General features: G+C 41.9%; 1 protein-coding gene across 4 annotated transcripts in view; it reads right to left on the bottom strand.

The window, feature by feature from the left end:
* ehmt1b (euchromatic histone-lysine N-methyltransferase 1b) overlaps window positions 1-25,587 on the bottom strand; it is a 65,657-nt gene that overhangs the window by 2,461 nt on the left and 37,609 nt on the right. For 3 of the 4 annotated variants that reach the window (XM_057819335.1, XM_057819331.1, XM_057819333.1), the window contains exons 9-25: window positions 25,258-25,389; window positions 24,608-24,885; window positions 22,188-22,420; window positions 19,545-19,760; window positions 19,380-19,462; window positions 19,181-19,287; window positions 17,035-17,157; window positions 16,814-16,915; window positions 14,300-14,404; window positions 14,066-14,220; window positions 12,469-12,639; window positions 12,177-12,321; window positions 12,008-12,085; window positions 6,228-6,343; window positions 5,995-6,081; window positions 2,386-2,464; window positions 2,102-2,280 (exon numbers count right to left, since the gene is read on the bottom strand). In XM_057819335.1, the coding sequence (XP_057675318.1) occupies window positions 2,102-2,280; window positions 2,386-2,464; window positions 5,995-6,081; window positions 6,228-6,343; window positions 12,008-12,085; window positions 12,177-12,321; window positions 12,469-12,639; window positions 14,066-14,220; window positions 14,300-14,404; window positions 16,814-16,915; window positions 17,035-17,157; window positions 19,181-19,287; window positions 19,380-19,462; window positions 19,545-19,760; window positions 22,188-22,420; window positions 24,608-24,885; window positions 25,258-25,389 (2,389 nt within the window). The remainder of the gene's footprint in view (window positions 1-2,101; window positions 2,281-2,385; window positions 2,465-5,994; window positions 6,082-6,227; window positions 6,344-12,007; window positions 12,086-12,176; window positions 12,322-12,468; window positions 12,640-14,065; window positions 14,221-14,299; window positions 14,405-16,813; window positions 16,916-17,034; window positions 17,158-19,180; window positions 19,288-19,379; window positions 19,463-19,544; window positions 19,761-22,187; window positions 22,421-24,607; window positions 24,886-25,257; window positions 25,390-25,587) is intronic. The other variant, XM_057819334.1, reaches the window with a different exon arrangement.

Below are 25,587 nucleotides of genomic sequence, written 5' to 3'. Positions count from 1 at the left end.
GGTCACGAGCTGTGGGTCATGACCGAAAGAACAAGATCCCGGATACAAGCAACTGAAATGAGTTTCCTCTGCAGGGTGTCCGGCTCTCCCTTAGAGATAGGGTGAGAAGCTCGGTCATCCAGAATGGACTCGGTGTCGAGCCGCTACTCTTCCACGTTGAGAGGAGCCAGTTGAGGTGGCTCGGGCATCTGGTTCAGATGCCTCCTGGATGCCTCCCTGGAAAGGTGTTCCGGGGCAAGTCCCACCAGTGGGAGGCCCTGGGGACGACCCAGGACACGCTGGAGAGACCATGTCTCTTGGCTGGCATGGGAACACCTTGGGATCCTGCCGGAGGAGCTGGTTGAGTGGCTGGGGAGAGAGAAGTGTAGGCTTCCCTGCTAAAGCTGCTGCCCCTGCGACCCGACCCCGGATTAGGCGGCAGATGATGGTTGGATATCAAATCAGTTAAAGTGAATAAGACTTGAGCCCTCCAGACCTACCTACATCTTTACTTATTGCCCATCTAAAACAATGACAAAAATGTGTTTTTTTTCCTGTTTGTAAGCTGCTAAACTCCATTAGAAACCTAAAAATTTATTGATTATGAGATAATAAGTAGTCCCCAGTTTACGGACGAGTTCCGCTACTGTACTGGCGATGTAACCCGGATTTCAGCTTAAATTATAATTAACCCTTTAAATACCTCAAAACACCCTGTATTAAAAAAAAAAAAAGAAAAAAAAAAAAAGAATATCCAAAAACATTTATTATACGTCCTTGTACTGGCCTTGCCAACATATTGGAGCTAAATCCTTGCTAGACAGTAAGCTAAGCTCCGAAATGACGATATCAGACGTCCGTGGGGTTTGCTGACTTTATTCAGCTGCTCATTACATCAACACTTGCTGAATGAAATTAAACTAAAATGAAATTAAACCAGTCTCATCTTCAAGAACAGCAATTCATTCAATTTTGTGTTTACAAGCAGCTGCCGATACAGCAATAGCTAACAATTAGCATGTATCAGTTAGCGTCCGCACAATAACCATTACAAAAGGGTTATATACAGCCGTCGTCTCTGGATGCTTCACAAGCAACAAATGTGTGCGCAGGCTGTCACCTTTGTCACACGGCTGCTCTGTGTGTGCGTGTGTGGGTGAGGCGTCTGTACATGTGCTCGTTTCCTGTTATATGATTCCTGCGCCAAAATAGACGCATGCATCACAGAAAAAAAGCCAACATTTAAAATAAATATATAAATAAATAAATAAAAAAAACGACGAGACTCAGGCGTTGTAAAGTCAAAATCGCATGAATCGGGTCGTCGTAAACTGGGGACTACCTGTATTATATTTTACTTTTACATGATACTCATGTGTGAATTTCAAAATGGCTATTTGTAAACAATAGAATATATATAAAAAACAAAAAAATCACTTTTCAGATCGACCCTTTGCTAGAGCTCCAAGGGCGAAAGGTAGAGCCAGAGGCATGAACAGACCCCTCCTAGATGTAAAAGATGAAGTTTCGTTTCATTGAAATGAATAGGAAATATTATTTTTCAAGCTTCATGACAATAATGTCTATTGTTTACAAAGTGTTGTCAAAAAGTGCCATTTTTGGAATGTAAATTACTCTGTGGTCATTTGTTCAACCACAATGTGCAATATGTCAAATGAATGCTAAATGTTAAATCTTTATGATCAGTTGTCAAAACCTAAGATTTATACTTCATTGGTAACCAAGCAATGTGTGTGATTTTCCATATTTGGCATTTGAAATTCTTCAACTTTAGCTGGTCACGACATGTTAAAAAATGTACACATTTTGGAAAAAAAGTTCATGACATAATCCTTTGGAGATTTAAATAAATAATATAATAAAAATAATATATAATATAATATATATGATATAATAATAAAAATGTGCAACAAGGCATGTGTGCTTAGTTTATAAATACTCATAGAAAAATACGCCCCTAATTAAAAAAAAAAATGCTCAGAGTGTATAGAGTTAATGCCTTTTTTTATTGTCATGAAGTTGAAATTTAAAAGTGAATCCAATTGAGCAAGAGTCACCACGGAGCAGAATTTGAAACTATGAATATAAATGAGTTCGTTACCCAAGTTCTTCTCCCGCCTTGATGTTTTCACTGGCAAAGAAGGCAATGTGTGGGAAACGCAGGTCCTGGTGTGTGGTGAATACTCTGCAGGCAAACAAGTTGGGCTCGCACATGTGGTTGAGAAACCGGCTGATGTTTCCATAGAAACGAGCATCGATGCAGTAAAGATCTTGTGGTTGCTAGAAGGATAAAATAAACATGTTGACAAAACATAACAGATGGATCACTTACATTGTAGTACAGCTACCAACAACAATAAGATAAAACATCTTCAGCCAAGTTACCTTATCATCTAAACTGAAGAGATAAGAATCGTTTTGCCTCATCTCAGCTTCTGCTTCAGAGATGATCTCACCAACATACCTGTTTGAAAGCATAAGTAAAAGTCACTCAAATGATAATGCTGTTACAATACACTTCACTGATAACAAGACCGTTCACTGTAGGCCTGAACAATATATCGTTTGAACATCGCCATCGCAATGTGCGCATGCGCAATAGTAACATGCAATTGTTTTTTTTAACAGGTAAACTTCTGTTTTACTTCATACAAGCAGTAGGTGTGCAGATCATCGATTCCTTTTACATACAGCAAGCCTGGATAAAACGGTATTATATGAATTAGGGATGTCCCCGATCCGATCATGTGACCGGAAATCGGGCCTATCGCGCCATTTTTCAGAGAATCTGAATCAGGTGAAAAGGATCTGGTTTTTAATTTTAATAATCATTTTTTCTGCTTCGTTGCTCATACTGCACCACAGCTTCTTACGCTTTCTTGGTCATCAATGCAGGTGGCGTTGAGTACTAAACTTTAATGATGATTGAATGGTTTGTAGTTTTGATCTGGCCTGAGAAGCCTCGGTGGTTCTACGATCAAAGGTACAAATGTGTTAATCATCGTTAAACTTGCAGCCCAGTCTGGAGTGTTTAATGATGATCCTGCAGAGTGTGTATAATCACCAAGTTGCCGTTGTCTTCTGAGATGCTACAATAGGTGCTCCTTAATGTTCATTCAAAATAGTTAGAAATCTTAATTTGTTTAATTTTGGAGTAATTTTTTAAAAATTTTACAGACAAAAACGTTTTTAGTAAACGACGACTAAAACTAGACGAAATTCGTCTCAAATTTTCGTCAACAAGAACTCGACAAGGACAAACACATTTTGAGATGACTACAATATAACTAAGACTAATAAGTATTATCATCCAAAAGACTAAAATGAAAATTAAAAGGGCTGTCAAAAATAACACTGCTGGCAACCTGTTCAAGGTGTACCCCGCCTTATGCCTGGAGTTAGCTGTGATAAGCTCCAGCACCCCCACGAGGCTAAGCGGTTCAGAAGATGTATGAATGGAGGAATCATATGAATGTTATGGAGAGTGATTAAAAGTATGGCGTTAAAGGTGATGCAATGAAAACTGTAGGTGCACCTACATTTTGTGCTGGTGCACCTTAAAGAAAAAAGTTAGGTGCAACTAGTGCAGCCAATACAAAAAGTGTGGAAGCCTTGGCAATATACAGTGGGGCAAGTAAGTATTTAGTCAACCACCAATTGTACAAGTTCTCCTACTTGAAAAGAATGAGAGGCCTGTAATTGTCAACATGGATGAACCTCAACCATGAGAGACAGAATGTGGGGGAAAAAAGAAAATCACATTGCTTGATTTTTAAATAATTTAATTCCAAATTAAGTATTTGGTCACCTACAAACAAGCAAGATTTCTGGCTGTCAAAGAGGTCTAACTTCTTCTAACGCGGTCTAACGAGGCTCCACTCATTACCAGTATTAATGGCACCTGTTTTTACTCATTATCGGTATAAAAGACACCTGTCCACAACCTCAGTCAGTCACACGCCAAACTCCACTATGGCCAAGTCCAAAGAGCTGTCGAAGGACACCAGAGACAAAATTGTAGACCTGCACTAGGCTGGGAAGACTGAATCTGAAATAGGTAAAAAACGCTTGGTGTAAAGAAATCAACTGTGGGAGCAATTATTAGAAAATAGAAGACATACAAGACCACTGATAATCTCCCTCGATCTGGGGCTCCATGCAAGATCTCAAAATGATAACAAGAACGGTGAGCAAAATTCCCAGAACCACTCGGGGGGACCTAGTGAATGACCTACAGAGAGATGGGACTACAGTAACAAAGGCTACAATCAGTAACACAATGCGCCGCCAGGGACTCAAATCCTGCACTGCCAGACGTGTCCCCCTGCTGAAGAAGGTACACATCCAGGCCAGTCTGCGGTCCGCTAAAGAGAATTTGGATGATCCAGAAGAGGACTGGGAGAATATGTTACAGTCACATGAAACAAAAATAGAACTTTTTGGTAGAAACTTTTTGGTTCTCGTGTTTGGAGGAGAAAGAATACTCAATTGCATCCGAACAACACCATACACACTGTGAAGCATGAGGGTGGAAACATCATGCTTTGGGGCTGTTTTTTTGCAAAGGGACCAGGACGACTGATCTGTGTAAAGGAAAGAATGAATGGGGCCATGCATCGAGAGATTTTGAGTGAAAATCTCCTTCCATCAGCAAGGGCATTGAAGATGAGACATGGCTGGGTCTTTCAGAAAGACAATGATCCCAAACACACAGCCAGGGCAACAAAAGAGTGGCTTCGTAAGAAGAATTTCAAGGTCCTGGAGTGGCCGAGCCAGTCTCCAGATCTCAACCCCATAGAAAATCTGTGGAGGGAGTTGAAAGTCAGTGTTGGCCAATGACAGCACCAAAACATCACTGCTCTAGAGGATATCTGCATGGAGGAATGGGCCAAAATACCAGCAACAGTGTGTGAAAAGCTTGTGAAGAGTTACAGAAAACGTTTGGCCTCTGTTATTGCCAACAAAGGGTACATGACAAAGTATTGAGATAAACGTTTTGTATTGACCAAATACCAATTTGAAAATAAATTCTTTAAAAAAAAAAAAGTCAGACAATGTTATTTTCTGTTTTTTTTTCCCCACATTCTTGTCTCTCATGGTTTGATGTTTACCCATGTTGACAATTACAGGCGTCGCTAATATTTTCAAGTTGGAGAACTTGCACAATTAGTGGTTGACTAAATACTTATTTGCCCTACTGTATATCGCAATGTTATTTTTTTTCTAATTTCGTTTAAGCCTATTCCAAATAGAGCTACTCAAGTTATTGGTGAAAATTATTCAAATTTTAATATTGAAATATATCGCAAACCCCCCAAAAATCGCAATGATCGACCTTTCCTATATAGTTCAGGCCTAGTTCACTATTAAAAAATACACACAAACCAGTCCTGAAAAAAATCGCAATGACCATGTATGATCTTGTTTAATAACATACTTATATTTTGTAACATTATTCAAATGGGAAGTTTGTTGGGTTTTGTGTTTTTGTGTCTAAGAAGCCACCAAAGAACAGGTTTCTTCTATTTATTGATAATGTGATTGCTGACCAAAGCAGCTTGACGATTTATGTAATCTGCTCATATTCCACCGAATGCTTTACAACTCACTGGATAGTGGCAATGAGCAATACTGTAACCCAAAACATACTGCGTCATCAACATTTTTGTTTTTTAAATCAGAGAAGTCAACGTTATATTAAGGCCAAACCAATCACCTGACTTGAAATCTATTGAGCTTGATGAAGGCAAGACTGAAGGAAAAGAACAAGCAGGAACTTAGACAGTTAAAGTAAAAACTTGGCATTTGCATCACCAGGGATGAAATCCAGCATATTCCATGTTTAAAAATCACATTCATGGACCTCAGTTAGTGGTGTGGCTTTGGTCAGACATGAGGGAGATGTGGAGAAATATGAATGAGGCTTCACTGGAATCTTGCAATTTTAAAACTGGAAATTCTCCATGTAATTTATTAATTTATTGAGAGACTTACTCGCATACAAAGGTCCCTTGTGGTATGTCTTGCAGTGTTCGAACACCCCAGCCCTTCTTTTTAGTCCTGAAGAGCTCAAGCCTGGTTCTGGAAAACATGGTATATAGTTGGCTCACCCTCTTTACATGTACATTTCAGTTGTGTTTCCTACTGGAACAATCCTATTCTCCAACAAGCCAAAAGTAATTGTTTTCACAGTTCTAATTAAAGAAATGCTACAAAAACCTCTCTACCTGAGTCCGTTTTGCACCACCCTGTTTTTGCAGGTCCTCCAACAAGAACAAGCATGGTTACACTCAAAGATAAGAGGGGGCTCCTCGCGGCAGAATTCAGGTAGGAGACAACCACCCTAAAAGTTTAAGATGATTGATTTTAGTAGGGTAAGGTGAGGGCTAAACATATATTTTTTTAAATACTACTTACTCCAAATGTGACATTCCTCAGCAGACCAACTCAGACTAAGACGTTTAAAAAGTAATGATTGTATGTTGTCTTGTTATATGTTTTATTGGAAAAACTCAAATATTCCTTAAGTATGAAAGTGAATGGCAGTAAGTAGAGCTGAAATGATTACTCGAATAATTCGAGTAAAGATTGATCGAGGCATTTTCTCCGCCTCGTAGAATCGTTTAATTTGCCAGCTCAAAGCATGACGTTTTGCCTGGACTACTTTTAATGTGGCAAAGGAAGAAAGGAGAGGCCGCGGAGAGATTTGATTTCAACCACACATGAATAGAGGTAACGACTAAGAATCAGACGAATGCAAAGAGAAAGACAACAAGAAATAGCAGAAAATGTCAAAAGTGTTGGAGCATTTCAAGCTGGAGAACAAGGCGAACACTTTCATATATTCACTGTAAGACAGCGCTTGCATAACAGTACCCCCACCGACGCTTCAGTACCCCCAGCTGGATCCCGTGAACGATGACCGCCCCCGAAACCCGGGCCGGGCGCCACAGCGCGACCCGCCCACCTAGCCCCTGCTCCAGCGAAGGCACCACGGACGAGCGATACTTGGGACAAGGTAAAATTAAGTTAACGTAGCGCTAATAAATAACATTAACCTTTCTGTACCTTTCTAACGTAACATAGGTTTCTATTAATTATGACTACTGTATATGTGTAACTTGTCTTTCATACAGGCTTTATTTAATCCGTAAAAACACAGCGCTGTAGAGTGATGAGGGTGTAAAATAAAAACATCATAAAGCTAATTGTTAATTTCAGCTCGGTAGCAATTGATGGATAAAACACCAAGTAGCACTGGTGCCTAATGTGCTCCAGGTATCATACATTTATTTTTAACACTGCAAAAACTCAAATTGGAAGGGCAGAACCGACCACGTTTACGTAGTTCACGAGTGACACTGTGGAAGTCCAGCAGCGAGCCCAAGTGACGTCACCGCCCTGCGACGTCAACAACAATAATCGCGATGTACTAGTTAAATAATTTTAAAAATTTTATTAAAACGAAAACATTAAGAGGTGTTTTAATATCAAATTAGTATAACTCGTACTAGCATTTATGTTCAAAGAACTATATGTCTTTCTCTCCTTGGATCCCTTTAAACCTTAAACTTAACTAGAACTTAAAAATAGCTTGACACAAATGGAACTTAAATTGAAACATGGAAAAAAAAACACCTAACTTTTAAGTGATGTGTGTTATCAAGTGCAATGGCATTTTTAGGTGAGAAATAATATTTTTTTTTTTTTTTTTTTTTTTTTAATAAGATCTTAAATTCTTTTGAGTTAAAGCAGTGAATTTGTTGTTTTTTAATGTCTAGTCACATCTGAGATGAAATTGTTGGCCGTTTTTTAACAATGTACGTACATCTAAAATTGATTCTCTAAAAATAGTTCAATTTTAGGTGAAATGCCTTGTTTTCTCACGTATATTTATTAATTTCTCTTTACCAAAAAAAAAAAAAAAGTTTTATCCCTTACTTAAAAGATACATCTCCTGGATGCACTGGGACACATCATCAGTGATGTATCTAGGATTCATTGGGTGTTTCGGGTCTCGCAACATCAGACACCCTCGTCCTAGCGACCCAGCCGGGGTGGATCAAGTCCCAGCTTGTGTCCCAGTAGCAACCCACGGATCTGCCCTCTTCAACCACAACCACCTTGTGGCTTTCTCTGCAGCTTCACTTGCAGACTGAATGGCCCTCTTCTTGGCCACCCCTGTGATTCCCAGGCGGTCAAGGACTTTACAGAGGGAGCGTCCTGCGAAGCCTCGACAGCCGACTTCTATGGGCTCATAGAAAGTCCTCCAGCCCCTTCCCCTGCACTCCTCCACTAGTTCCTGATACTTGGCCCGTTTCCTCTCGTTGGCTTCCCCAATCTGCTCTTCCCAGGGCACGGTGAGTTCCAGCATGATCAGGTGTTTTGAAGCCTCTGAGAGGATGATCATGTCTGGCCGGAGCGATGTTGTTGCTATGTGCTGGGGGAACCTCAGCTGTTTTCCCAGGTCAACGTGGAGCTTCCAATCAGGGGCTGTGTGGAGGAGTCCTGTTGTTATCTATGGACGTGCACGGGGTCTCTCTCCAGCTTTGATGAAGGGGATGGCCTTCTTTGGAGCATGATGGTGTTTGCTAGAGCTGATGGTGGAGGCTATACTCTCGGCAACTGCTTTGAGTACCTGGTCGTGGCGCCAGCGGTAGCGACCATCAGCTAGGGACTTTGGGCAGCTGCTGAGGAGATGTTCCAGGGAGCCTCTTCCGGAGCAATGGGAACAGGAGGGTGTCTCGCTCTTCCCCCACACATGGAGGTTTGCTGGGCTGGGGAGGGAATCGTAGACTGCCGCTACGAGGAACCGGACGCGGTGGAGGTCTGCCTGCATGATGTTCGACCAGGTGACTTTGCGCTGCAAAGTGCCCTCCCATCTTGTCCATGCTCCCTGTTGCCGGAGTCCCAATGCCCTGCCCACTCGCTCTTCCTCCAGGCCTGCACGGACCTCCTCCTGGAGTAGTAGTTGTCTCTCCTTGCCCCGAGCCTGGCTGACCTGGGTCTTTGGGATGTAGCCCAATCCTGCTCTCCCTGTGCCACAGTCCCAACCAGTGCCTTTTGCCTAAGGCGTGACTCAGCCACCTCCACTGCCTTTTGTGCCTTCCACTTCCTTCCTGTCCTCACTTCAATGCCGGCTGATGACACCTTGCAGTCCCTGGATTCTCTGTACTGTAGGGCTTCTCTTGTGCGTGCCACCTTGAATTCTTCAGTGAGCCCACTGAAGGGCAGCTGCAGGTTGTTGCTTGTCCCGTACAGGGCAGCGATGTTGAGGCTGCGAGGAAGACCCAGCCATTTCCGCAGAAAGCTGCTGATCTTCCTTTCAAAGGACTCCACCGTCGTTACTGGGACTACATAGACGAGGAGAGGCCACAGGATTCTGGGAAGGATGGAGTGCTGGTAGATCCAGGCTTTGAATCTGCCAGGCAGGCCAGACTTGTCCACCTTGCTGAGCCAACCACCAAGCTCTTCAGTAGACCTCCGAATAGCAGCAGAGTCCTTCAAGCTGGAGTCAAAGAGCTTTCCCAGGCTCTTGACTGGTTGCTCTGTGATCGATGGAATCACGGTTCCTGAGATTGAGAACCGGAATTTATCGACTACCTTCCCCCTCTTCAGAACCATGGACCTTGACTTGGCAGGTTTGAAGCTCATCCTGGCCCATCCGATGAGTCTCTCCAATCCCTGCAAGATCCACCTTCTACCTGGGACTGACGTTGTTGTAATGGTCAGATCGTCCATGTAGGCTCTTATAGGGGGCTGTCGAACACCTGATCTGGACAGAGGCCCTCTGCATTCCACTTCAGCAGCCTTTACCACCATATTCATCGCCAGTGCAAAAAGAACAATGGAGATGGTACATCCTGTTATTATTCCTTTCTCAAGGCGATGCCAGTCTGATGTTACTGACCCAGAAGTGACCCTGAGCCTGAAATTACCGTAATAATCCAGGATCAAGTCCTTGATCTTGCTGGGAACATGGTGGAGGTGCAGCGCAAGCTCAACTAGCTTGTGTGGGATGGACCCGTAGGCGTTGGTCAGGTCCAACCATAGCACAGCAAGGTCGCCTCTGTTCTCGTGGGCTTTTCTAATGAGCTGTGTCACTACACCGTTGTGCTCATGCTGGCAGACAGCCAGGGACTCTGGGGATCCCACCCTTCTGCACTGAAGTGTCGATGTAGTTGTTCTTGAGGAGAAACTCGGTCAGTCTTCGGGAGATGATGCTGAAAAACACCTTCCCTTCCACACTCAGTAGTGAGATGATCCGAAACTGGTTGATGTTTTTCGAGACCTCCTCCTTGGGAATCCACACTCCCTCTGCACACCTTCACTGGTCGGCCACTCTCCCCCTTCGCCAGATCACCTTCAAGGCCCTCCACAGAAGCCGAAGGAGCTTGGGACAGCGCTTGTAGACACGGTAAGGTACACCACTGGGGCCCGGGGAAGATGCCGAGCGGGCTGCCTTGATGACCTCTTCAACCTCCTTCAGACTCAGCTCTGTCAACTGGAACTCTGCCGTTGGTGGGGCAGGGCTGATGAGTGCTCTGTTGGGCCCTAGCTCTTGTCCCCTCAGTGGATCGCTTATGGTGTTCTCGAGGAAATGATTCACTTCCTCTTTAGCGCACTCAAGCCAGCCACTGCGATTGTCCCCGAGCAGCTGTTTCGCAAAACGGAAGGGGTTGGCGATGAAGGCTGCTCGCTTCCTAGCCCTCTCTCTTCCGCGCCTCCTGTGCCACTCTGCTCTGCGGAGGGTTGTCAGCTTCTTCCGCAGGATGTTACGCAGCTTTTCTAGTGGTGGCTTGTCCTTCTCAGCAGCTATCTTGAACGGTTTCTTCAGGGTTCGAAGCTCCTGGCGCAGTTGGTGGATCTTGGTGGCCCTGCGGTTCATGGTGTAGGGGGTAGCCTCAGTGTTGCCCTTCTCCATCCGTCCAAATCTTTTGGAGCCATAGCTGACGATGCTTGGAGTCTGCTGTTGACGTCTCCTTTGGCTGTGGCTTGTATGATGGTGGATACGTCCTCATCAAACTGCAGCCACTCACTCTGTCTGCTTGCTGGGGGCCACTTAATCCGCTGCTGTGAAACTACTCTGCTTTTACTTTTATCCGATTACTCAATGGAATTTTCAGTAAAATACTCCATTACTAAGGGTGTAACGGTACATGTATTTGTATTGAACCGTTTCGGTACGTGGTGCTTGGTTCGGAACAGAGGTGTACTGAACGGGTTTCTGACGTAATGTAACCCTTACTTTTCTTTAGCACAGGACTTTTTTCTTCTTTCTTTCAGAAAGAAAGCTGACCAATACACGGGGTCTGAAAGGCAAACTGTTGTTGGATTATGTATCAATACCCGCTACTTTTTGAGCAGAATTCTAGCTTTGTATAGGCTAATGTTCCTATTGTTGAAAGCACAAAGGTGTGTAACAAACAATTAGCACATTTATATTTTGCATTTTATTTTCTTACTGTACCGAAAATGAACCGAACCGTGACCTCAAAACCGAGATACGTACCGAACAGAGTTCTTTTGTGTACCGTTACACCCCTATCCATTACTAAAATATAATATATCACTATTTGAGAAGTACTGCTCTAGCCTAAAGTCAGCTGGCATATGTTCAGCTCCAGTTCACCGACGACCCTAACGTAGATAAGTGGTATCGGAAATGGATGAATGGATTGTTTTATTGACGATCAGTAGCCTATTTCAAACAGTTTCCTGAAAATGGGTCTATTAGAGCCATTCACAAGATGCCTTTCAGATGCATCTCAACAAGATCAAGTATTGCTGTGTTTGTGTGCACATTCAAATAGCTAATGCAGCTTGCCATTAACAGATAATTAGATGCTTTGCAGCATCTAGTGTGACGTATTAGAAATGTCTGACTACAACTTTGCTTTCAAAGCAGAAGGGTATGTTTGACTTGACACCATTTACAATCATGTGCAAACTTTTTGGAAACGTCCTAGACATGAAAAAAGTTCTCTTTATTATGGGATCATCTTACCGTATCATACCAGCAGCGCAAACTCAGCTGTCCGCACATACATACGCTTGAAGAACAGTCTTCCTTGCAAACGCAGTACTGAGTTGTCATGAACACACAGAACAATAATATTGGTGAATTCAGAATCAAAGAGGGACTCCCAACTTGAAATGACAAGGAATACCCTTACTTGCAAATGTGTTATGTTTTTATCAATGTTCATTGGGGATGTGACGCAGTTTTCAAGGATGTACTTGTAGTCTTCTGGGTATGGTTCACTGTCAACAGCATTGACACAGGGAAGGGGAATTCTCTCTTGCCCCAGAGCAATGTCACTGCACGTAGACCAAAAACAAACAAGGTTTGAGCAGCATTTCATTCATTCATTCATTCATTTCATTAACACTCCGCCCTCTGCTCCCACTACCATTAATGTGAAATCTTAACGGCTCAAATAACAAATGCAACACGTGAATTTGAACCTGTGAAGGTATTTTTCCTTTGCTTGAATGAACCTGACATTCTTGGCGTCCTTTTCTCTCCTGTTGGCCTGAAGGGCGGCAAATGTTTTTGTGTTGTGACTGCAGCAGTCTGAAGGGGCTTCTCCTTCCCGATTCTTTTGGGAAACATCTGCTCCTCGAGAAAGGAATAGCCTGAAGGGCAGGACAGTTATATTACATTTTGGAGTTTGCATTATACTTCTTGCATTGTAGAGCTGTCCCGACTAGTCGACGCCATCGATCACGTACAGTTAATGTGTCGACGAGCATAACATCTCGTTGACGGTTAATGATGAGTTATAAAAATATATGTGTGGAAAGTTAAGGGCTATCGGTATGAAAGCGGGGAAAGCGGCACAAAGCCAAAAAAGTGCACCAGAGTGGCCAAAACATTGACTCATTTCAACCAAACAAAGGAGGGTATACTGTTGTATCCTGTCTCTTTAATGCCAAGCTTGACTGCACGTCGGCCATGAATGAACACCTAAAGTGCCATCACCCAGTTGTAATTCCGAAAGACGACAGCAGACAACAAGCTGGCAGATCGTAAGGTATCTAACTAACTAACGACATGTTTTATGGAAGCTGCTAACACGCCGTAGAAATAAAGTTCAGACATACAAAATAGGGAAACACATCTATATTAAACACTGTAAACGTTAGCCTCAATGTAGCAAATCTAATGGGGAAAAAAGACAACCTACTTTAGCCTGCTATAAAACATTGGCAGTCTTCTCCAAAACGCGAACTTGCAGTTAAAATGTGACAATTCAAACATGAAAAGTCGCTGGTTAACAGTATTTGCAAATGAAAAAAATGGGGGAAAAAATCTGTTACTGACAACACAAGCAATGACGAAAAGTGCTTTTTTTTTTTTTTGCAGAGTGTAAAGCTTACGGTTAGCGGTTTAGCAATTGTACTTCCAGTGAACATTTCAAAATAAAAGCACGTCATGTTCATCATATAAATAACGATTTCTTGAATTAATCCCACATACTTCAGAATTCAGATTCTACACAAGAATAGCTTTAAAATGACACCCTTAATGAAAAATCTGATTGGCGATGAATAATTATTATAATACTATTATATGTAGTAGTATACTATAATATTAATGCTGGATATTTTTTTCAAGAATTGTTTTGAATCATGTTGGAAAGGCAAAGTCACTGTTCTGAATGTTAACATTCCATTCTTTTGCACTAGTTAATGCTATCAGCATTTGAGCTTATTGTTTATTTGTGACATATTATTTTTTTTATTTATGTGTTTATATGTACTTTGATAAAGAATGTAAGTTTTCCAAAAGGTTTTTGTGGATTAATAAGCGTCAACAAAAATTTAATTGCTAAATTAGTAAAAAAAAAAAAAAAAATCTTAAAAATTAAAAAATTAGTCGACTAATCATAAAAATAGTCGGGTGACTAATCAGGACAAAATTAGTCGTTTGGGACAGCCCTACATTGTAATTTAAACAACAAATTAAGAATTTTAAAAAAATCAGAGAAACATGGAGTTCATAGCAATCCCCAAATAACATGTTCTTTGACACAGCCTTCACACAACTATAACAACTTACACGACACAATCCAAGCGATTCTCCCGAGAAGCTATGTGTAGCGGAGAGTCCCCGTGAATATTTACAGCCTGGAGATCACAATTTGCATTCAGGAGCAGCGTGGCTATCTCAACACTCCCAGAGAACGCTGCCCAGTGAAGACAGATGTTTTCTTCCTGAAATGTCCACCAGCAAAAAAATAAATGTTTAATTTATTTGTAAAATGTCGAAAGGTGTTGTGTGTTTTAGGCCAACCTTGTCTCTGATGCTTATGTCAGCTCCTTTAGAGAGAAGTAATTTGACCTGGTCCACATGTTTATACTCTGTGGCCCAAATCATGGCTGTCCAACCTCCATCATCCTGACGGAAAAATCAAACTGATCATCCACAGTCAAGCTGTGTAACTATATTAACACGTACACAAAAACACATGCCGACATGCCAGATTGGCATGAAATGGGCTATTGTTGCAACATTTTGGATAGTTTCAATAATGGCGTTAGAGTATAACGGCATTATTTTATCAGTATTGAGTAATCTAATTTTCCCATCTTTGCAACGCCGTTACCATTACTGAGAATGTGAAGGGGTGCTTTACTACAATTTAGTTGAATGAAGCGCGAGTTATCTGATTTTGTCACACATCAGCTGTCTGAGAGAACAGAGCGGGGGGAGGTGGTGACGCCGTTGCAAACGCGATGATCATTGGCTAGGTGGGCGGATGATGCCCTGCTTCACTCCACACTCTGGCAAACACAAGACAGCGATAATGGTCCAGGGAATTTCAAATGTAGCGTTCATAAACTTGAATTATTTTATACAATATTTTATACAATATTGCTACTTTTCGGAATATTTAAGAAGAGTGTTCTGCTTATTGTGCAGTATACCTAACATAGTTTTAGAGATTTGCACTGGTTAATGGTCAGTTTCAGGGTTACCCCAACATATAGGAGATTGTGGCGCACCGCCACACTAAAATAAAAGCCGCCTTGCAAATGAGATGTATTTTATTTTATTTATTAATTTTTTAAGGCCGTTTCAAACTAGCGGCAGCCGAGTGTGAAGAGTTCAGCAGCAACCCATACATTGTGTATTGTATTGTATTGCCATAACTATTCGCGGCCCCCTAAAGAGATGATCGGACTTGGAAGCTGTGACGCATGGGGAAGCGAGTAGGAAGAATTGGAGAACAGGCGAGATAGCGAGAGATAGCGGTCGTATGTCGCGGCATATTTGGTTATTGTTTTTCTTTATTATTGTTACCAAAATAAAGTGGGTAAGCCAACACCGACTGCTCTACTTCTTTCCCATATCCGGGGCATTACAGTGGTTTGGATCGGACTTTTCGGCAAAAGTGAGTGGTGGGCGGCTGTCTTGGATGGAAGGCTAAGTTTAAATGAATTTGTGCCGAGAGGCGAGGCCCAAAATAAAGCCTTGCTCTATTTTCAGTGCGCCCGCCGCGGTAACCTCAACAACAAGGGGCAGGCGTACTTATATCTGTGCTGTCAGGCTGTTTCGGCAGACGGATATACGCAATCACGACTGACGAAACTTGGATAAATGCGCTTTTTTCCGAAGTTTCGCAAGCTCTGGGACACTCAAAAAAATGACTCTCATACCTCTCCTTGCTAAGTTAATGGTACCTCGATGTGCGTTTGTGTGGAAATGTAGTTCACGAACAACAACAAAAAAACTATTCACCTTCTCACCGAAACTAGTAAAACATGGCAATTAGAATTTCCCCCCTACTCCTTGAAATGGGTCTGTTAACAGAAGAACTTATTGTTGAGGTAATGTAGTACGTATTAGGGCAAAATAAAAGGAAAAAGAATGGACTACTTTAGCACTGTTCAGTTTGTTTTTAGGTCAAATATGGCTTTCAACATTTTGGGTGGCTGACCCCTGGGTCACCATGAAATGCAAGTCGTACTATTGCTACAAGGAAAAAAGTGGTATTATTACGTAGGGTAACGTAGCTGTAATCAGCTACGCATTTTACGTACATGTAACGTAGCTGAGAGCTACGACAGTAGCCTGGCTAATGAAATATTTCAAATATATCTTTTTATCGTTCTTCTTGGGGGAAAAAACATGAAAAAATTTCACTGTGGCACAACATCGTGAGGCTGCAGCCCACCACCTCAGCTTCACAAAATCCTTTGTTTTCTTATCAAACTAATATATTTCATCCACATAAATACTTTACTGAGTAACTAATTACTCTTACACTGAGGTAACTGAGTTACGAACGCAATTACTTTTGGGGAGAAGTAATTTGTAACTTTTTGAAGTAAGATTAACAACACTGATAATGCAGTTTTAAATGAGATTGTCAGTCACTTGCCACATTTTGAGATTCACAACTTTAAACAAGGAAAGTTCGACTTCAACCACCAAAAAAATGGTTTTCATTTTCTGAAAACAACAGTTTTTCCCCATCAAAGCTTGACAAAAAGAACATGTTAAGGTTTGACCGAACTTTCTGAAGTGATGGGAGCTCAAACAAGAACAGGACTTTGTTGTGATGTAATATACAGAACCACAATATCTTGTAATGCACAATGCACAAATATTAGTGACGATTATTTCTTGCAATTCTATGCAACTATAAAAGCACAAATACAACTCATTATATCAGTATGTTTTCAGGTAGTACTTCAATTTAAAGTCAGGTGAGTTTTGAAAGTGTGTAAGCATAAACATACACTGAATATTTTTGAGGCAAGTATGAAATAACGTCATAATTACATTAGAAGTTTGACTGACCTGACAGTTTATGTTGACGTGTCCTGTGCAAAGAAGGTACTCAACAATGTTGTAATGACCAGACTTGGCCGCTAGGTGGAGACATGTGAACCCTTCAACATCCTGAGAGGGGCAGAGAAATCAAAACTAGAACATAAGGGGTTCTGTAATCAAATTAAGTTGTTTTGTTTAGGGTTTTTTTTTTTTGCTATGCTATGTGCCAGCAAGTGATAGAGACAGACCTTGTGCATGGCATTGGCTCCAGCTCTCAGCAGGTACATGACAGTTTCTAGGTGGTTGTTTTCACAGGCATCCATTAGCGGTGTTCGATGATCTTCGTCGCATGTTTCCAAGTTTGCACCAGCCTTTGAATGGAGAAACATCGATGTGGATGAAACTCAGCTTGACATGGAATAATTTAACTCTACACATACAAATCAAATTCCTTCCAATTCAATTGAGGTATGGCAAACACATATCTTTAAGGCAGGAGTCCCCAAACTCTTCCAAATCGGGCAACAGTGGGTGCTGGATTTCTTTCCAACAAAACAGGACGACACCTTTGCACCAATCTAGGGTCTTACAAGTGTAATCAGTTAATTGTGGTCAGGTGCTGCTTGTTTTAGCAGAAACCTCATTGGTTAAACTGTCTGTTCTCGATCGGAAGGAGTGTTGTTTTCGTCAACGATGACAATAACGGAAATATTTCGTCAACTAAGGGCCCAAATACACCAGATGCATCATCGTTCCGGTTCCGTTCCGGCTCAGTGTTGACTGCGTGCCACGCAGTACGTCAAAAACAGGCAACTCATACCGGCTGCGCACGGCTGCGGTCCACCAACTCCGTTCCCTCGTGAGCTCTCACGTGATCGCGCGCTATAATGTGCCATTTAAAACTACGAAAAACACACGAAGTCTGTACTCATCAGAGAAGCAGAGAGAGAACACATTTTTTCTTTGCAAAATGATATTTTAGTTGTGGCTGTCTCTTAATTCCAGATGCATCATGTTGCGATCGGGGCTCCGTGTGTGGGGGCTAAGGGGGCAGGGGCCTATTATGCCCTTGGTTGTGTCGGTGGGGGTTATACCTGTGTGCAAATTTAAAATTTATGGCACATAACATCTAAAAGAGCTGTTTTAAACAACTGTTAAATAAGTTTTTCTATGAAAGGTCAAGTAAAATGTAGGAAAGAAAAAAGAGAAACGTCTCGAATAGACCACCAGGTCGAAACTTGTGGGTGTCTCTTTATTCTCTATTGTACTTTTCCCCCTCGACTCTGTATACAAACCGACATTGTGTGTGCGCCGGACATGAGAATTTCTGCAGTGGAACCACTTCTAGATACGCTGCATTTTTTTTCCCCTCAAAGTTGTCAGCACGTCGTGTGTTTAATATCATTGCCAGAAAAACACACATAATAGGACACCTTGCAGCTTCCTTTTTAATGCTGTCCTTATAATAACGATTTGCTGCATCGTAAATCACTGCGACTTTTCACCTCCACGATGAAACGTTCTTCATCCATGTTCGCTGGTGTTTGAACCGTGAATAAGCAACTGGGCTGTTGACTCCCAGCTCGTCTCCGCCCATTTTTGTCGGATAAGTGTCCGGCAAAAATAGAAAATACTCTAAACCATCTGGCGGGCAGCGACACACCGGAGATGGTCCGCAGTCAATCCGGAGCACTGTCGCGGCGTTGAACAATAGGATATAATTGGAACGGGTTGGCTCCGGCGCTATTTTTTACCGGATCCGGACCGGAACCGGAATGATCATGCATCTGGTGTATTTGGGCCCTAAAACTTTTTTTTCATGATGATAACGAGACAATAATAGTGACGGGATAAACAGTTCACTTGAGGGAACGAATCCATCATCCCTGCGATGAGGCTGGCGTCTGATTGGTCGTGCGCGTTGTCAGACACTGCAGCTTGCTCAACGCCCGCCCACGCAACTCCTAATCAGTGCAGAAGGTGATTACTTCGGTTTCGTTCCTCCAAACAATTCGTTCAAAAAGAACGAATCCTTCACAACCGACTTAACACTGGACGAAGCAAGCTAAAATCATGTTTTGGAAGAAAACCAGGACCCACAGCGGCTCTTGAGGACCGGTTTGGACAACCATGCTTTTAGGAGTTGATGTTAAGGATTTACAGACATTTTAAATTGAACATAAACAGTTCTGGTTGATATTTAACGACAAGGCACACACAGAAATAGGAAAAACCCAAGCTGATGATTAAAAAAAAAAATAAGTCAGTAACCATACTGAGAAGCTGTATTTAATACTTGGTTACCCATGGTTGCTATTTATCATTTTCAATGTGTAAGTAATGACTTCCATCAAATCCGTTTTCAATGCGAGGACTAGCGGGAATGGTACATACTTGCACAAGCATGTGGCAGATTTCCTTGTGTCCTCCCTCCGCTGCAGCATGAAGAGGGGTGCGTTTGTTCTGCGATTCCATCTTAAAGTTGGGGTCAATACCTTCCACTGCACATCGAATGACGACGGAAATAATTTTAAAATACTTGGATGAAAATAGTAGGGTGATGTCTGATGGAAAGATAAAAGTTGAGACTTACCCAGCATGAGCACAACTTTTTTAAGCTCTCCCTGTTTGGCTGAGAGGTAAAGTTGCTTTGGGTGAAAACGTAGCTTCTTGGGTCTAAAAATAGAGATACATATTTGAAACAGTGGGTCTTACAATTGCTGGTGAATCATTTCATACTAAGGCAATGAAAACACACTTTTCTGTGTCAAGAGAAGCCAGAATGCTTTCAAGAGTTTCTCTTGGTGGTCCCTGAAGAACTGGAGATGCAGCTGTTGCTTCGATGTCGGCCTGCAATTCTGAGCTGCTGGAGGATCTTGGAACGGCAAGCAAATCTAGCTCGGGTGCCAAACCAGCGCTAAGCGAGCTGTCCGCTCTGCCATTGCCATCACCCGCCGCATCGGGGCGTAATGAGCTAGAGATAAAAACAAGAGAGGGTCAAACCATAATTTCCTTCAATAAAAAATAGACAAAACACAGGGGACACTGACTTTTTTAGGAATACAGTAGTACCTATATTTCTGGTATATTTGGTTCCGTGACAAAAAGTCTGCAACTTAATTCACACACACTGTATATTAAACAGTTTTCCCCATTATGATGAACGAAGATGCAATTAATCTTTTCCAGCAAAACTTAAAAACTTTAAATAAAAAAAATAAATATACAACTATCAGTCTATTGTAAAATATAAAAACACACAAAAAAAGAACACAAGGAATTTAAATGCAGTGTGGTCAAGTGGGTGACACAACCTTTGATTCCTCAATGCTCTTTGCATTGAATCTGTGGGTTTTATTTTTTGGGCACATTTCATAAGCAGCTCAAAGCGCATGAGTGACCGTCGCTCTTGACTCAAAATTTGGTTTACAACACAAAGCAAAGCAACGCAGAAACTACTGACCAAACGACTGTTCATTACGTTAAAAACTTCCAAATTGGGACATTAGTAGAGCAGCAAAAAATATCGTTTGAACACTGCCATCACAATGTGCGCGTGCACAATAGTCCCATCACAAGATATGCGATTGTTTTTTTAACGTGAACTTGTTTTTCTTCAAAAAAAGCAGAAATTGTGCAGAGGCATGGCTTCCTAGGTCCCTTTTATAAACACCAATCTTCATCATTCACAAATAAACTCCCTTAGCCTGGATTAAATGGTGTTATATGAATAGTTAGGATGTCCCGATCGCATATTTTTGCACCCGAGTCCCGGTCACCTGATTTTAAGAATCTGCCCATACGGAGTCCCGATCCGATATCGAAAAAAGTTATTTTTTCTTTGACGCTCGCGCTGGTGGGAACAGCCTCTGACTTAAACAATCAGAGTTACCACAGCACACTTCCTACTTTGTACCAGGCTTAACGATGATTACCACATTTGTGCCTTTGAACGTACAGTTACCGAGGCATCTCTGGCCAGATCAAAGCTACAAACCTGTCAATCATCGCTAACGCCAAGTATGGACTGCACAATCAGTTGCCGGGAAACGGGGCGCGGGGCCGATCCGTAGTAGGCCTATTTTAAAAAATTCAAAATTCAAATATTTTCAAAACCAAACCCCCAAGGGACCTAAACTCAAAACCTCCCTTATGCATATATGAGTCTCCATGCGAGCTCCATCAAAAAATTCAAAGAAGTTCCCAAATAAAATCCTGATTAAATGTTTTTATGTACGCATAACAACACTTAAAATGGCTATGAAATTCTCAGAATTTTCGCTAGATGCACAAAAATCACCAAATGCAAAGATAATCACCTATATTTTCTGGATCAATTGCAATATTTAATATATCATATAAGTTTTTGTCTGAAATAACGACTTAAACTTTGTTGCAATTTTGACGCAAGTTTTCAACAGCTCATAAATCACTATTTTCACATCAGAAACCTAATACTTGAGGAAAGCATGCAGAATCATCTTAATTTTGTTCAACAAAGGCAAAATATGCATTTTTCTATATACAATGACAACTTATTTAGGTTGAATTCCAATGTCACAATTGCTTCAGCAAGTTTTTTCAGCTATCTGGCCCTCGTCTTTCAACAATCACTTTAGCCTCTTGACCTTGCCGTCTCCTTCCTGCCCTCCTCAACACTGCTCCTCTTCCTGCCGGTTGGCCACTCCAAGACCTTGTTTTTCCTCGCTCCTCAACTCACATCCTTGGAGAAGTTGGCACCAAAAAAGTTGAAAAGGGACCTGCTAATGTGCGGCAAAATGGTGTTGGCCAGCCTGTGCCGCCCCTGGCACCTGTACCCCTGCAAGGTCGGGTCTGAGGCCGCCAGGAACACCAGCAGGTGCCTGAAGCAGTCCCTGTGGTGCATGGCAAAGGAGAGGAACCTGACCCTGCGCTCCTTCTTGTTCTCCCTGCACATTAGTCTGTAGGAGCTGTCTCATCAACTGATAGTGAAGTCTGTGCTCTAAATGCCAAACGCCAGCTGCACTGGTGACCAAGAAAAACAGTTTGGTCGCACTGCTTTTCAGGGAGTGAGAGGCTGTACGAGCCTGAAGCAGAAAAACATAAATATATTTTTTAATTAAAAACCCGATCCTTTCACCCGCTTCCGATCCTCTGAAAAATGGCCCGATGGGCCCGATTTTCGATCATGTGATCGGATCATCTCTAATTAATATAATGTGGTTATAATGAGTCAACCAAAGTCTTTCCAAATAGAGCTATTCAAGTCTGGTAGAAATTCTTCTAGTTTTAATATCGCAATATATTGCAAACCCCCCCCAAAAAAAAATCACAATGTCATTTTTTTCCAATATTGTTTAGCTCTGGACACTAGGTACTATTATCTAAGCCAGTCCAAAAAGAAACGCAACAGCTTATTTACCTGCCAGTGGTTGTGTCCGCTCGACCCTCAAGGGCTCCGGGCGGAGCTGGTCCGTGAGCAAGTGTTTGGGGTACAGTGGAGGTTGTGTCAGCCTTGGCGATGGTAACCTCTTTGGCCTTGCTGGCCTCCTCACCACAGTGGGGGCAGAAACTTTGACCTTTTAGTACTGAAGCACAGGCACGGTGGAAACGATGTGAGATGTTAATGTCTGGTTGGCACTCCATGAAGGTCCCCTGTACAGCCAAAGATAACATGATTTAACCTTTTGGTTGTCATTGACAGCAAGAGATGATGTCTAGTGCAATCACTGGCAATGAAACATGATCATTCATGGCCAGCATCTTTCTGATTTGGGTCTTGACTTGAACAAAAGTTATGACACACAATATCCCCGATGAGTAGCTGATTAGAGATGTACTTGACCGTATGTCCCAATTGATATGAGGGGTATGAGAAAATATCAAAATGGTGATATATCGTACCGATTCAGGGTGTACCCTGCCTACTGCCATAGTTATCTAGGATTGGGTCCACCACCCCCACAACCCTCGTGAGGATAAGCGGCTTGGCAAATGAATGAATGAATGAATGAATGGATGAATGGATGGATGGATGGATGGATGGATGGATGGATGGATGGATGGATGGATGGATGGATGGATGGATGGATGGATGGATGGATGGATGGATGGATGGAAGATATATATATCGTGATACTTTGCAGGCCAAAAGGTAATAGATATGCTCATGCCAAAAATCGAGATGCTACCCAAATCTTCCATCATAACAGTGTCTGAGTGAACTCTATGGCTGCCATTGACAACGCTCGACGCCCAATCCATTTAGACTGGGAAGGGCGAATGAATGTTCATTCATTTGAAACCAAAGCATTCACAGTCACACATTCCAATTTTCAAGGCATTTACAGGTTACTTTCTGTTCATTTTAGGGTATTTACAGGTCAATTCCTGTTGAATTTGAGTTGATGGCTAATCATCTGGGACATAGCCGGGTCAGTTCCAGTTCTTAAACCCAAAATCAACATGAAGTGACCCATAAAATGCTCCAATATTAACAGGTAATGACCTGAAATGGCCAATAATTACCTTGCTGCCTGGCATTGGCTGCCACTGATGGCCATAGAAGTGGGAGGGGCCTGTTTGGAATAGGAGGGGTTCATTTGCTGCCACTAGGCATGTGCCGGTATGATATTCTGGCGGTATGATAACATTAAGCCAAAATATCCCAGTATTGCAATCCAGCTCTAAAATGTGTTACTTTGAGATATCTGTGTTTAAAAAAACACAGCCTAGGGTCGGTTGCCGACGGGGCTTACACTCACAAGGGATTCACACAATTACTGGGTTCTATGGGAGTTAACTCATACTCTCAATGTGAAACATTAAAACTGTTTAGACCAACCGGACACTTAAGACTTTCATTCTCCATATCAAACGGCCGAACAGGATAGGTTTTTATTAATAAAAAAAAAAAAAATCCATTAACAGGATTTTTATTTTTCATATATATATTTTATATCTATTATATTTTCTGTATAGCATATTAGCAAATTGGACCATCAATATAATGTTAAGACAAACTATACTTAAAAAAAATAAATAACCCACAGCGCAACATTATTAACATCAGAACAAAAATAATTGAATTATTTTCCATAAAAAGCACGTCTGTATGACTCGTATTATGTGTACATTGTACACACTTTGTTTCTCAACACAGACAGTTGCCTGAGAGAAAAAAAAAACACGTTTTACCACAGCTAAACACACTAAAAACGGAGGAGTTAAATCTCGTAGTTGGTGGGAAATGTTCATGACAGTGTTTGCTAACCTTTAATTTTGTATAAATGCAAAATCATATGGGAGGTATTGCCTCCTCAGTAGCCACCCTCCACAAACATGTTTTACATGTCGGTCTGTAATTTTTCTTTAGCCAAAGTATTCCCACATCAGCGATTTCGTTTTCTTCGATGGGGAAAATCGTGTAGCACAGCTGACTCACTGACACTGAGCAACAACCAGTGGGGGAGGGTTGAGCCTTACAGCTGTAAGCGAGGGACTTCTCCAAGCACTTTTGGGACGTAAAAAATAGCTAACACCTTAGGGACAGTATAACAGAATTTTTTTGCGGTTTTGAAGCCTTGACGTTTTCATACCACGGTATACCTTGAAACCGGTAATCGGCACATGTCTACCTGCCACCGTCCCAATTCAAATGGATTGGACGTCTACTAGTGATAAATGTATTGATAATCATTGTATCGCCATATCGTGAGCTTTGTATCGCAAATTGTATCGTATTGTGAGGTACTAAGATGTTCCCACCCCTTGTTGATATAATGGCATAAATTGGCAGTCCAGTAAATGGATCATCGGAGGAGGAGGAGTATGGGTACTCACAGCCCTGCAGAAGAATCCGCAGCCGGGGCAGCACTGGTGCTTGACCATGCCGTTTCTGTGTTCCTCACATAAAACTAGCAGCTGAACAGAGTTGGAGGGCCGCATCATTTCTTGTTTCAAGACGCCACCTTGGCAACGGGTCAGTTGGCCATCAACACTCTCTGTAGCCATGCACTTCCTGTCTGCTAGGATGAGAATTTCTCGACTCTTGGGGGTCTCCATACGGCAGCTGCACAGTGGTAGCTCTTGAGCCTCCTCCATTGTTGAACTTGAAGTCTCTGCAAAGACAAAAAGAAATTTCTATCTCATTGAAAGAAAACAGTTTTGAAGGGTGAAGCAAACTCAACGTTTACCAGGAACAGTGATTCACAGCAAAAATAAATAAATAAATTACTGTCTTTTAACAGCCTTAGTTCAAAGTGAATAAATTATATCTCCTCTAAGCTTCTGCTTGGACTTTGGAACATCCAGAAGAGAATGGTCACAGCTGACCTGCAGCACCAGGAAAGGGCATAGGATGGAGCAACGCTATATATAAAACTGCATATGCAACTTTCTGTCCAATGTGATTATTCATATGAGTGAATGAATCAATAATGTAATATTTTAAACAGCAAGTTTCATGGAGGCCTTTAGTTTTACAAGCTCACCTTTTCCGTTTAAAGTGGCATCAGGCTCAAGGAGATTACCGAGTTTGTCAGGTGGCGTTATCTGGGAGTGTTCATTCCTATCGTCTGTGCGTGTCAGAACTGAATCTGGAGACTCAGAGAAGGCCTCCGATTCTGGATAAATCAATCAAAGACAGTTGAAGAAAAAGATGTACTATATCTTCAAGCATCAACTATTGGCTCTTTGGGAGCAATGAATGTTCCATGCTCATTTTCGAAGGCAAGGGGAAGAGCGAACAAGAGACAGACGGAAACAGACAAGCCCAAACACTGTGCAAAGGATAATGAGCAGGGTCACAATAATGTACAGGC

The sequence above is a fragment of the Corythoichthys intestinalis genome, chromosome 17, assembly GCF_030265065.1.
Source record: "Corythoichthys intestinalis isolate RoL2023-P3 chromosome 17, ASM3026506v1, whole genome shotgun sequence".
NCBI classification, from domain to species: domain Eukaryota; kingdom Metazoa; phylum Chordata; class Actinopteri; order Syngnathiformes; family Syngnathidae; genus Corythoichthys; species Corythoichthys intestinalis.
This window is presented reverse-complemented; position numbering and strand designations above follow the sequence as displayed.